Source organism: Eleutherodactylus coqui, chromosome 3 (genome assembly GCF_035609145.1).
Source record: "Eleutherodactylus coqui strain aEleCoq1 chromosome 3, aEleCoq1.hap1, whole genome shotgun sequence".
NCBI lineage: Eukaryota > Metazoa > Chordata > Amphibia > Anura > Eleutherodactylidae > Eleutherodactylus > Eleutherodactylus coqui.
The window spans coordinates 232,667,312-232,680,211 of NC_089839.1; the positions used below are offsets into that span (position 1 = coordinate 232,667,312).

At 43.1% G+C, this 12,900-nt stretch overlaps 1 protein-coding gene across 1 annotated transcript in view; it reads right to left on the reverse strand.

Moving 5' to 3' along the window:
* Positions 1-12,900, reverse strand: part of HMCN1 (hemicentin 1) — a 313,489-nt gene that overhangs the window by 259,836 nt on the left and 40,753 nt on the right. The window contains exons 4-8 of the mRNA XM_066597086.1: positions 11,925-12,047; positions 7,485-7,656; positions 5,460-5,566; positions 1,912-2,032; positions 180-443 (exon numbers count right to left, since the gene is read on the reverse strand). Of these exons, the coding sequence (XP_066453183.1) occupies positions 180-443; positions 1,912-2,032; positions 5,460-5,566; positions 7,485-7,656; positions 11,925-12,047 (787 nt within the window). The remainder of the gene's footprint in view (positions 1-179; positions 444-1,911; positions 2,033-5,459; positions 5,567-7,484; positions 7,657-11,924; positions 12,048-12,900) is intronic.

Genomic DNA, 12,900 nt, shown 5'->3' on the forward strand with positions numbered 1-12,900 from the left:
GTATTCAAGAGTGGAACAGCAGTAGCAAAATGAGAACAAAATGGGGATTACTGACTTGAGCACTAAAGTATTATGTATGATGACTTGTTCTTTGAGAGGTCTTGAGGACCATGGCTACAGGAGCCCTGACACAAAGATAAAGTAAGTATGTCAAGGTTCTTTTAATGCTCAGTAATTACCTGGCACAATATTAGAAAATGAAACACTTGAAGCTCTCTGAAACAGGTAATCATCTTTATCATAACCAGATATTCTTAGGAAAAATGATTCCTTTGGTGGAATGAATTCAGTTACATTCCATATCTCATAGAGGGTTCTATCAGGATAATATTTGATGGGGATGGTCTTTAGAAGAAGTCCTGAAGTAGTTAACAACTCAAGACGATCTATTCTTGCTGGATGCTGTAAGCCTGTTGTATTCAAGAGAACATATGTGGGAATCCCTGTAAGAAAAATGACATTACAAAGTGAAAAAACACAATAATTAGTGCAATTAACCATGATTTTCCATGTTCTGTCGATTAAGAAATGGCTAATCAGAGATTATGTTGTTAACAGTGCAAGCTTTCAAGGCTTTATCAGAATTTTTGGTTAGCCATTAGAGATAAGTGAACTTTTGAAGAGTTTGTTAGGCTGCTTTGCCAAGTTTCATAAAAAAAGATTGGTCTCGAATAGAGATAAGCGAACGTACTCGGCCACGCCCCTTTTTCACTCGAGCACCGCGATTTTCGAGTACTTCTCTACTCGGGTGGCGCCGTGGGTGAGCGGGGGGTTGCAGAGGGGAGTGGGGGGGAGAGTTAGAGAGAGACAGAGCTCCCCCCTGTTCCCCACTGCTACCCCCGCTCCACCACGCCATCCTCCGCTCCCCGGCGCCCCTCGAATCTTTGCACCCGAGTAGCCAGGTACTCGAAAATAGCGATGCTCGATCGAGTAATTGCTCGAAACGAGTACGTTCGCTCATCTCTAGTCTCGAACCAAATTACTTTGAACTGAACAGGAACTTCCCCAATACCCCTAAAATTGATGCTTAATATCGGTGGTGGTCCTGTGGCTCAGCAGTTAGCCCTATTGAGTTGTAGTACTAGCTTCAAATCTGACAACATCTGCATGGAGTCTGTATGTTCTCCTCATCTTTCACTATAATCACCTTTATTTATATAGCACATACATATTAAACAGGACCTTATACAGAGGTATGCAAAAAAAGATTTGACATGCTCTATTCGGTGATTGGTACTGAAAACAGTAAGTAAGCTGCATTAAACCTCCATGAACTGTTGTAAATAATAGAAAAAAGAAAACATTTTAAAATGTAATAAAGAAAAAACCTTTACAATGTTTACAGAGCTTTTATGCGGCTTACTTAAGGTTTTCATTATCAAACACTGAAAGCATATGATGCCATTTTATGAAAGCCTTCGATGTTATTTTGTTCTTGCACACCTCTGTATTTTCTGCCTTTAGGGCGAGCACCCACTGGCGTTTTTTTACCTGCGTTTTGCGTTTTTCCTGCACAGGCATAGAGATAACATGTGTTCCTGTCCACTGGCGTTTTTTTTGCGTTGCGTTTGCGTTTTTAACATAGGAACTGTCAGTTGCATATGTGTCCTTATTTTTCTCCATGGAAATTAATGGAAAAGCCGCGAAAACGCCGCGAAAAACGCGCGGAAAAATCGCGGGAAACGCGGCGAAAACGCTGCGTTTTTTCCCCGCGGAAAAGGCAAACGCCAGTGGGTGCTCGCCCTTATACTCACCAATTAGTATGCTTTTGGACATAAACACAGGCAAATATACAAACTCCATGCAGATTTTGCCTGTGGCCAGATGGAAACTTAGGACTTCAGGGCTGCAAGGCAACAGTGCTAACCACGAATCACTTTGGACTGAGCCAAGGTCAACAAAAAAACCCACCTTGTACAGGTCTGCTGAAGGTGTTACTGAAATCTAAGGTGGGCTTGTTTGAAAATCCTGCCCTGAAATCAATGGTACTGACTCCGGTGATTCTTACAGAGTGACGTCCATTACTCGAGGTCTGAAAAACAATCACAATAATATAATATTATTCTAATATAAAATATGCACATTTTCTGTTTTGTCAAAAAATACATACTCTAACCCAGCGTTTCCCAACCGGGGTGCCACGGCACCCTGGGGTGCCGCGAGAGGCTGCCAGGGGTGCCGCAGCTCCGCGGCTAGTATTCTTGTATTCTTTGTTTTATGTCGCCACCGGAATATGCGGGTGGCGACAAAATGCAGACAGCACAGTTCGTAAAAGTTAACGCCCCCAGCCTCTGACTGACTGGGGGCGTGTTTCATACAGAGAGCCTGCGGCCACAGAGCAAAGCGCATGGAAACAGCGGCCGGAACGCTGCACACACAGCATCTACTCACCGGGTGGCCAGTGAGAGGAGAAACTGCAGGGCGCCAGTGCTGGAACACCGAGGGGACCACGGTGAGTAACAGCTCTGGTGCCGACTGTCGCAGCGCGTTAGGGAGCAGGCAGAGAGCCGTGGGTGACTGACAGGTGTCGGGCTGCATTGCTTTTTGCATGCCCTGGACTCCAGGGAGTAATGGCCGCATGTAAAGTGGTGTGGTGGGGGGGCATTTTAACTCTTTTCACAAAACTTCTGCCCTATTCAGCAACTCCAGCAACCTGATTGGTTGTTTCGTGAATCAGCCAACCCAAACAACCAATCAGGTTGCTGGAATTGCTGAATAGGGCAGAAGTCTTGTGGAAAGAGTTAATATGCGGTGGAGGTAATGGTCACATGTAAGGTGGTGGTGGGTGGTAGGGTAATGGGTGCATGTAAGGTGGTAGTGGGTGCGTGGGGGAGGGTAATGGGCGCATGTAAGGTGGTGGGGGGTGCGTGGGGGGGTAATGGGCTCATGTAAGGTGGTGGTGGGTGCATGGGGGGGTAATGGGCGCATGTGAGGTGGTAGTGGGTGTGTGGGGTTGGGTGGGGGGTAAAGGGTGCATGTAAGGTGGTGGTGGGTGCGTGAGGGGGGGTAATGGGCGCATGTAAAATGGTGGAGGGAGGGGAGAGAATGACCGCATGTAAAATGGTGGAGGGAGGGAGGGGAGAGAATGACCGCATGTAAAATGGTGGGGGAGTCATATTAGCCACTCCCCACTTCTACAGAAGCCAACCTAAACAACCAATCGCCGTGAATGCGTAAATCCAAACAACAAATCAGGTTGCGAATGGTGTGGAGTTGGGGAGTAAAAGGCTAATATGCGTGGGGGAGGGAATGGCCGCATGTAAAATGGTGGAGGGAGGGAATAGCTAAAAATGATTATTAAAAAGTTGTAAATGACTAGATTTTGTACATCATGTAAACATTTTAGGTAGAGGTGCCCCTGTAAAAAAAATCCCACGTAAAAATTGACATTCAAAGCGGAATATATAATATGTCGTAATAAGCCACACCCTAACCACGCCCCTGGCCACACCCTAACCACACCCCCTTTTGGTAGGGGTGCCACGCCATAATTTTTTTTCCCAGGGGTGCCCTAAGGCTGAAAAGGTTGGGAACCACTGCTCTAACCCCTAGTGAAAGGCCCAGTTTATGCCCCGATGACCAATTTTTCAGTTTTTTTTTTGCTGTCACATTCCTAGACCCAATACGGCATCATTTTGGGGTAGATATAATGTATTTAAAAAAAATTATATTTTTTTTTTGGGGGGGGGGGTTGGGAGAAAGAAAATCATTTTACCATTGTTTTTTTACATTGTTCAGCATGCAGAATAAATAATGTGATAATATCATTCTTTTGGTCAGTACGATTCTTTGGTATAGCAGTGTATTATATTGCCTATATTGCTGGGCCCCATAGGCCAACATACATGGCAGACCCGGAGGCCATCTTTAAGCCTCCAAGTGCCTTGCCAACCCATTGGGACCCTGTGATTGCATCTCCTGGGTCCGATGGGTGACAGGGGGTTAAACAGAGGGGATCAGAGGCTTCTCCTTTTCCCACTGTTAAGGTAGGTGCTGAGTTGTCACCAGACAGCACAGGAGAGCCATGACGTTGTTCTAATGCAGCCCTGTAAAAAGTCGCCACATCAGAATAAAGCCCATTAGTGAGTGCTGTCAAAAGGCATATGGGCGGTCACTAAGTGCTTAAAGTTCAGAAGGAAGCCTATGCATGAGCCCCAACCATACTAAAATTGCATGACTTTTTTCCTGTTTCAGGCTTATTTATGAAGACTTTGGTGTGACCTTGTTTTGTTCTTCCATTGGAAGTATTCATCATGAGTATTCCTCTCTGACAGAAGAAAGTTTATACTATATTCTACTGCATAGACATATTGCAGCATACATCAACCATTGTAAAAAAAACCTCATAAACTATATTTTTTTATGACTGCATCCCTCTTGTATGGCCCCCTGCATACGGGCGGTAATTCCGCTGCGGGATTTCCCGCAGAATTTTCCCCCGTGCCCGCCTGCATAGTATTGCATGCATGTACACAATCCTATGGACACAGCCGTGATTTGTCCCAGTGAAAACACACACGGAAAACAAATCGCGGCGTCTTCTATTTCTGTGCGGGTCTCGCAGAGGCCGGCACAGAAATGTTAAGAGATACCCACCGGCTCCGCTCTGCGCATGCGCCGGCTGGGCGGCAGCCGACATATCACAGAGAAGAGGAGACGCCGGGAGCGGGTGAGCCGCAGGTCTCTGCCGGGACACGGTCCGCATCTCACTGCAAAAATTCTGGCAGTGGGATCCAACCCAGCCGTCTGCAGGCGGCCTATAAGATAGTGCAGAATACTTTGCATTCCTCTACAATAAAAAAGTACCAATGCATACCAGCTTTTTTTTTTGTTACACTATGGGACTTCAATTTCTCTATCTCTCATGCTTCTTATAATACACTGCTATACTTCAGTATTGCACTGTATCATATAGTCTATGAAGCTCAGCCAGGGGCTGAGCCTTATAGGCCACCATACATGGATCACTTAGAGGCCATTTTCAAGTCTCTGCTTGCCATGGCGATCTATCAGGACCCCATGATTGCATCTCGAGGGTCTGATGGGTGACAGAGGGAGCTCCTTCCCTCTATCAGCCTTTTTCATGCCGTGGTCACATTGACTGCAGCATACTAAGGACTAAATAGTGGAAATCAGAGGTTTCTCTAGTCCTCGCTGTTTGAGCAAGTGCCAAGCTGTAATCTGATTGCTAAGAAGCTGCGCCCGCTGGCACGAGAGATGCATGGCAAGCTTCTGATTAAGCACTGTAAAAAAGCAAATGCATCAGAACGAACTACCACCATAAAAAGACGCATGGGCAGCCATTAAGGGGTTGATATTCACAGTTTAGCCTTGTCCGAAGAAACAGAAGAATGGAAAGTAACTGCTGGTAGAAATATGTATCTTCTTTATTTTATCACATCTCTTAGGCTGGAACCAGCATCATACATGTCACAGAGTAATAGCATAGATCGTGTTACCTTTATTTTCCAAGTACCAGGCACTGGTTCTTTAATATTGAACACTTTGGCAGAATTAAATATATTTAATAACTCATTTAGGCCTGTTTCTGGTTTTATCTGCTTTCCTGAAATTAGAAAAAATATTTTGTCTTATAACAGCAACTTATGTGCTATGTACATCATCCAATATCCCCTATGGTTTACGAAATAATATCAGATATAAAACAGCAGCATGCACTATGGTCTATTGTGTTTGTTCCCAGCAAGAGAAACCAAGTAATCTTGTAGATATGATACCTTTTAATGGCTAACAAAAATACATGCTGTTATTGTGAGCTTTTGAACCATCCAGGGTCCTTCCTCAGGCATAATGAAATAGATCCCAAGAGGCATGAATATACATACAAACATACTTATGACAAGGCACAGACATGGATGTGATTAATTTGCAATTGAAAGGATACTACAACATGGCCTATTGAAACAATGCAGTCTTCAGATCCAACATTATGTGCTGATTAATGTCCTAATATGCCTGTAGAGCAGTAAGAAAGGTCTTATACTGATCACTGATCCCCCTGCATAGATACTGAGGGGGCTTTACTGAAACTAGTGTGAATAATAAAATATTACATCCAACATTTCAAAGGCCATTTAGTAAATTAAATCAAATGAAAGCAATCTGATTTTCTGTTACAAGTACCTTGTTGACACTTTTCAGGAACCTCTTTCATTGAGTTAAAAAATAAGAATCTGTCTGTCTGCTGTTACCTCTAGACGGGGTGAGGGGGGATTACAATTGAAGTCAGTGTTGTACACATTTAGGCTGGGCTCACATGGCTGTAAGTGGAATACTCTTCCTGGTTTCTTTGTGTGATGTAAAGATAAGATGAACCAATAAGTGGTAACTTTTAATAAGCCTGCCTACTCACTATATAAACTTATGTATGTGATGTAATAGATACTCAGAGATTTGTGAACATCCCCCTGAGAGACAAGTGTCGACTCTATAACAAAAAGATTCACTTCCTACATTATCCTGGGTGTCACATCAGATGTCAGATCGTACATCACAATAAGTCACTTTCTAATAGGCTCCCTGTACCTGGTCTTGCTACTTTCTTCATTTTGCATCTGTCACATGACCCTTGGCCTGAAAACATCTCCACTTCCTCTGACATCTTGTTTGTATTTACTACTTCCTCCCCTGTCCATAGCCTCCAACATCCAGTGAGCAGTGCATGATGGGAGGACAGGGGTGGAAGCACTGTGCTATATTGCTCATGTGTAGTTCAGAGTGCCGGAGGGTCTGGTCTGTCTGTTCAGTAGGTTTTCTCTGGCACTCTCAGTTAGAGAGAGGTTGGCACTTGTAAGTTGTAGGACCTGTTAGCAATGGGCGGAGCTAGAGGTTGGCACTTGTAAGTTGTAGGACCTGTTAGCAGTGGGCGGAGCTACAGGGCTGGTGGTAAGCAAGCTCTATGCATGCTGGAAGTTGTAGGAAACAGTCTGTTGCTGTGTTTACTTGTAAGTTGTAGGACCTGTTAGCAGTGGGCGGAGCTACAGTGCTGGTGGTAAGCAAGCTCTATGCATGCTGGAAGTTGTAGGAAATAGTCTGTTGCTGTGTTTACTGTAGAAAGAATGCATGTAAACACAGCGGCAGATCGGTTGCTGCAGATGACGAACAAGAGGATCTGGAGTGCAGATAAAGGGTACAGTGCCACTACCTAGCTGTACCTCCTAGATTTTAGCATTTTTAGAATTTCCATTTTGTGCCCGTAAACCCCATTAAGAACACAGATTTCTGCTATAATTTTCCCTCAAAATATTGGATGCGGATTATCAGTCATCACCGATATGCTTTGCCTTTTATATATAAAGAATATTGCAATAAGGAATGTGAGAGCTAATTCTTTGTCAAGTGAACAGTTTACGATGACTTTACAATCAAACACTCAGCTAAAGTTCCTTAAAATAATTTCAACAGGTAATTAGTAGAGCTCATTAGTAGAGAGTTAACTATTTCATCCTTGTCATGATACTTACCAAGTGGATCATAGAGTTCAATATTTGGAGACGGTCCACTCAGTGACACAGTAACCTCCCTAAGACTTGGATCAAGTGGAATTTCCCATGTGTTTAACGCACCACTCAAGTGGTCAGTAGACACAAGATGAACCTTCGAGGCTTGAACAGCTTCCTCCACCCACTTTAATACCTGAATCCAGACATATCATGATGAGCAAAGTTTACATCACACATTACAATAGAATATTATAAAAGGAGTATTATTATTGCCAAGAGGACTGCAACATGAAGTCATGTACTTAGCTAGAGCAATAGTAGTGGTGCAATAATAAGAATTAACGTCTGCCTGTCGCAGTTTCATTTTTTCATTGTCTTTTTATCCTCACCTTCCAAGAGCTAAAGCTTTTTTTTATCTTTTTCATCCAGATAGGCATGTGAGGGCTTGAATTTTTGTTTTCTAATGGTACATTACCATTTGAAGTACCATATCATATATTGTAAAATGTTGATATGGGGTAGAATGGAAGAAAATACAATTCTGTCTATTTTTTGTTTTTTTTATAATATTCACTATGCAGAACAAATGAAATATTAACTTTGTTCTACGGGTCAGTGCTATTACAGCAATACAAAATTCTATTGTTTTTGTTATGTTTTACTACTTTTATAAAATAAACCTCTCACGGCTCACCACACTCACCAGCTATATCAGAAGATTGGGAGTGGGGTGATGTAATAGCATCAGCCTTCACACATGATCCTCACACCGGCACATGATAGTTTTCATTTTCCTGCTGGACACTGACTGGGACACTTGTCTGTTGGTATGTGAATAGACTGGTCAGCTGGGAGGTGAGTTTCTCAGTGGGCCAATCAGCTTTACTTTGTACACTTTTAGGCCTTAGTCAGACAGGCGTTTTTAGCCGCGATTTGCGCATGCTCATGCGTCCGGCGGTTTTATAAAACCATTGCTTTGCAATGGTATCGGACACATGAGCGCTTTTTATGCGCTCGTCCGATAAATTATAGAACAGAAATCGCAGATCGCACCTATGTGCGATCTGCGATTCCTGTTCTCTTCTCTATATGCGCTCAATGGGGCCGGCGGCAGCAGCGCCGACCCCATTGAGAACATATAGAATACAAATCATTCTTCTCTGCCACAGCTGTAACAGCTGTGGCAGAGAAGAACGATGTTTGCCCATTGAATTCAATGGAGTCGGCAATACAACCGTCTCCATTGAAAGCAATGGGCTGCCTCTCATTGGCTCAGCGGGAGCTGCCCCTGATTGGTCCCGCTGAGCCAATGAGAGGCAGCAGTCACTCACCCATTCATGAATTCATGAATGGGTGTGTGAGTGAAACCTGCCTCTGATTGGTCAGGCTGTGACCAATCAGAGGCAACTCATTCAGCAGACGGGGATTTTAAAGCCCCGCCGGCTGAATAGTGCCGAGAAGCAGTTCAGGAGAACTGACAGCGGCTGCGGCAGAACTCCGGCTGCAGCGGAAAGGTGAGTATACAATTTTTTTTTATTTTAACACATTTTAGGATGAATTGCAGGGAAGGGCTTATATATTTAAGCCCTTCCCGACAATTCATCCCGGGCTCGCCCACAGCGCATTGCTTTCAATGCAGACGGCTGTATTGCCGGCTCCATTGAATGCAATGCGCTGGACAGCTCCGGCCCGTTTCTAATGAAACGCGGCTAGGAGCAGATTTTCGGGCGTTTTTTCGGCCGATTTTTCGGCGCCGGTCACGCGATTTGCGCATGCGCATCCGTCATGCGATGCGCAAATCGCGCGAAAAAACGCCCGTGTGACTAAGGCCTTATTCCAGCTCCTCCTCACAGAGGATGCCAGTTATACTCGGTCTGAAGGTGTTACTGGTCTTGGTCCAGCCCTACATCTTAGTTCAGATAAGTCTGATTAATTCTTTTATCTGGTGTGTTGCTACATCTGTGGTTGATATTCTTTTGCAACATCTAACCTTTGCCACATTCCCTGTCACCATCTAAGGAAAGTCAGAGACACCCCAGATTCCTGACTTGGGGTCCTTCTCATTGGGGTAAGCACTCCACTTTTAGGTAGGGTCTACTCTAGAGTTGAGCGAACGTACTCTGCCGAGCTTGATGCTCGTTCGAGTATTAGTATACTCAATGGTGCTCGTTACTCGAACGAGTGTCACGCTGCGTTCGAACCCGCCCCAGTATTTGGCTCCTCCCCGCTGTGACGTGCCTATTTTGGCCCCTCCCGGCCGTGACGCAGCGCATGCGTCAATGGCAAATTTTTTGGCTGGCTGGCTGGTAGGGAGAAAGAGAGAGAGAGAGAGGGAGAGAGAGAACACGAACCAAGAAAAAGAAAATAAATAAATCGGGACCCGGCGTCCCACATACAAAAATGCTTGAGTCTCCCATTGTAGTCAATGGGGTTCGTTACTCGAGTAGAGCTCTCGAATTTTACGAAAAGCTTGACTCGAATAACGCAGACCCGAGCATTTAAGTGCTCGCTCATCTCTAGTCTACTCATATCAGTAGATTAGGGTCAGATCCACAGTTTCCCCACTTTTACATTTTTTAATATTGTACTTTGTGTTATTAGTGTTTTCACTCTGTCTGTATATCCATCCTTTACACACACACAATATTATGCCCAGCCTGCACATAAGAGGCCCATTAAAAATGCTGTATGTTGTCTATTATTATGCTCAAAACTTTTATTTTTCTGTTTATGGGACTGTGAGAGGGCTTGTTTTTTTTTTTTTTCAGGGCAAGCTGTAGCTTTTACAGGAAGCACTTTTTTAATTCTGTTTCATTTTTGGGAGGCGAACAACAATTCTGATATTGTGTATTTTTTTGCAGTGTTTACCATGCAAGATAAGTTATGTAAAGCAGCCATGGAAGGCTGTTGTTAAAGTCTACTCTCAATATCGAATATCGACTGATCTACATACCAGGCTGTTGGGAAAGGGGAAATCTAGACCAAGTTGGGGCCCACCGGTAGATTCATTGGCTCCCCAGTGGGCCAGTCCGAGCCTGTGTCTTACATGGTGATATCTTTCTTGATATCTTGCATGTATGTCTATTTTTATCACTTTAGGTAAACTTGATCAATATTGGCCTGTGTGTATGTGAGCCCATCTATTCTCACCTTGGAACCTGCGATAAAACAGTAGTATTCCATCCATATTGTTCCATTCCACATTATTCGAGATGCAAACTTAGGCGCATCAATATTCCCTGCTGGGAGTCCCCTCATCACTGAACACTGTGACAGTACTGCATTGAATTGAATGAATGGCAGAGCATTGCCTGTGATTGGCTGAGCGCTGTGACCAATCACAGGCAGTGCTCAGCTGTCATTCATTGATGACTGAGCGCCCTCCTGAGATTGGCTGAGCGCTCACCAATCAGGTGCAGCCCTTTCAGGAGGCGGGGATTTTAAATCCCTGCCTGCTGAAAGAACTTCATTTCGGTGTCGGGGACCAAGCGGCTAGATGCTCCAAGCCCCGACAGCATCGGACAGGTGAGTATTTTTTTTTTACACCACCTAGGGTTAATTTTCTGGGAAGGGCTTATATTTAAAGCCCTTCCCTGAAAATCATTGCAGGGGTTGCCAGCATCCCATTGCTTTCAATGGGTACGGAGCCTTGTTCATGCATGTTTTGGCACGTTTTTTTTTTTCAAAAAAGTGTGAATAATAATAAAATAATAATAATTCTAAAGCAAGCTAAATGCTTTTATTTATTTAAAGCAAAGTCAGCTAAGGCCATGCTTAACTGTAAAAAAATATGGCTGCCCACTAATGATTTAGATACATTAATCAAAATCCATAAAATGAGCCATCTAGCCAGACCTCTGTATAACCTTGATATATAAAAATATGCCAGACTACTGGAATGTTTGCGTTTACAAAGCTCAGATAAAATATTTATAGTGCACTTCTCTCCTTTGACCTGTGGCCTCTAGCAGCAAGTATCTGGAATACAGTTGAGCATTCTTGTAGTTACTTGACTTAAGAAAGTTTGTCATTGTTGTCATAAACAGTTGGAACATTCCTCTAAACAGTTCTTTCCTTTGTAAACAAAACTTGAGACATTCAACAAACTTTCACATATTCTGCAGTGCGATCAAATCTTCATGCATCTTCACTATTTACATGCATCTTAATGCTAACACTTGTTTGGATTATGAATCATAAGGTTTTCTTTGTATAATTCTGGAAATATGTGTCAGTGCCCTTGGCTGTCATCTCTAGTATTGCATAATATATAGATTTATTCTAAAAAGAAGGTCACATTGTATGGCTGAACGCAGATGGTGACATTCCAAAACATGGTAGAAAATATTACATTAAGTTACAAAAATTGGAACAAACAATTAATTGCAAATGGCAGGTAATTGTAATTATGGTGTCGTACAGGAACAGAGTGAAGAGCTTACAACTGCTGGTTTACTTTACCTCATTGACTTGCTTCTTATCCAGGTGAAATACTTGGCCGGAGCTTGTAGAAGCAATTTCTTCATAAATCTTGTAACCGATGTGACTTCTGTCATCACAGTCTCCAGTCAACACAAATACAACCTGGCAGAACACAGTAATAAAGGTGCACGTCCAATATTTCAATGTTGCATAGGAATTTTAATTGTGACATTGCATTAAAGGGAAGATGACTTAAAGAAAGGGAACTGAATGCATACAGTAGCAAATGCAATGCCGTTATCAGAATGCCTCCCTGTACCAGGAGAGCCTTCCAATTATAACTTGCAGGCTTCATTAAATTCCAACCTGATGCAGACGGCAAATTACAACAGTTTTTAATCTAGGAACATGTCACAAACACAGGATATCAGAAACGATCTGTACAGTAGATGGTTACTTGAGGGGAGATTGTAAAATCCCTACATCTCAGCACGTTTTTATGGATCAATTCAGTAGGAATCAAGAGAGCCATTCCAAAAAAAATATTATGTTAGGGCTCCTTATCACTGGCGAACGCGATTTTGCCATGAGAAAATAGTTGCAAAGTTGCAGTTTTAAGCATTAGCGATGCTTTTTCTTGTGACAAATCATGCATTGCTTGTGATTTTATCGTGCGATAGACAATAGGAGCTTCTAAGGTTAGAAATGCATTGCATCGCACGAAAATCGCAAGTTCGTGCATTGCAATGCAATTAAAAGGAGACTCCATAGGAAAACATGAGAGATTAAAAAAAAAAAAAAAGCGAAATGTAACAAGGTAGGGCAGGCAGCGATTTTCAAATTTTACAAATACATTACAAATGGCAATGAAACCATTGAAAAGCAGGGGTTTCGTAATTCTGTGTTTTCTCGCAAGTGTGAAGGCACCCTTAGTCAATTGTTCTTTATGCAAGCAACTATTCTGGTGTCAAAGGTGGAATAACAATAAATATAAGAACATATATATCATACATTT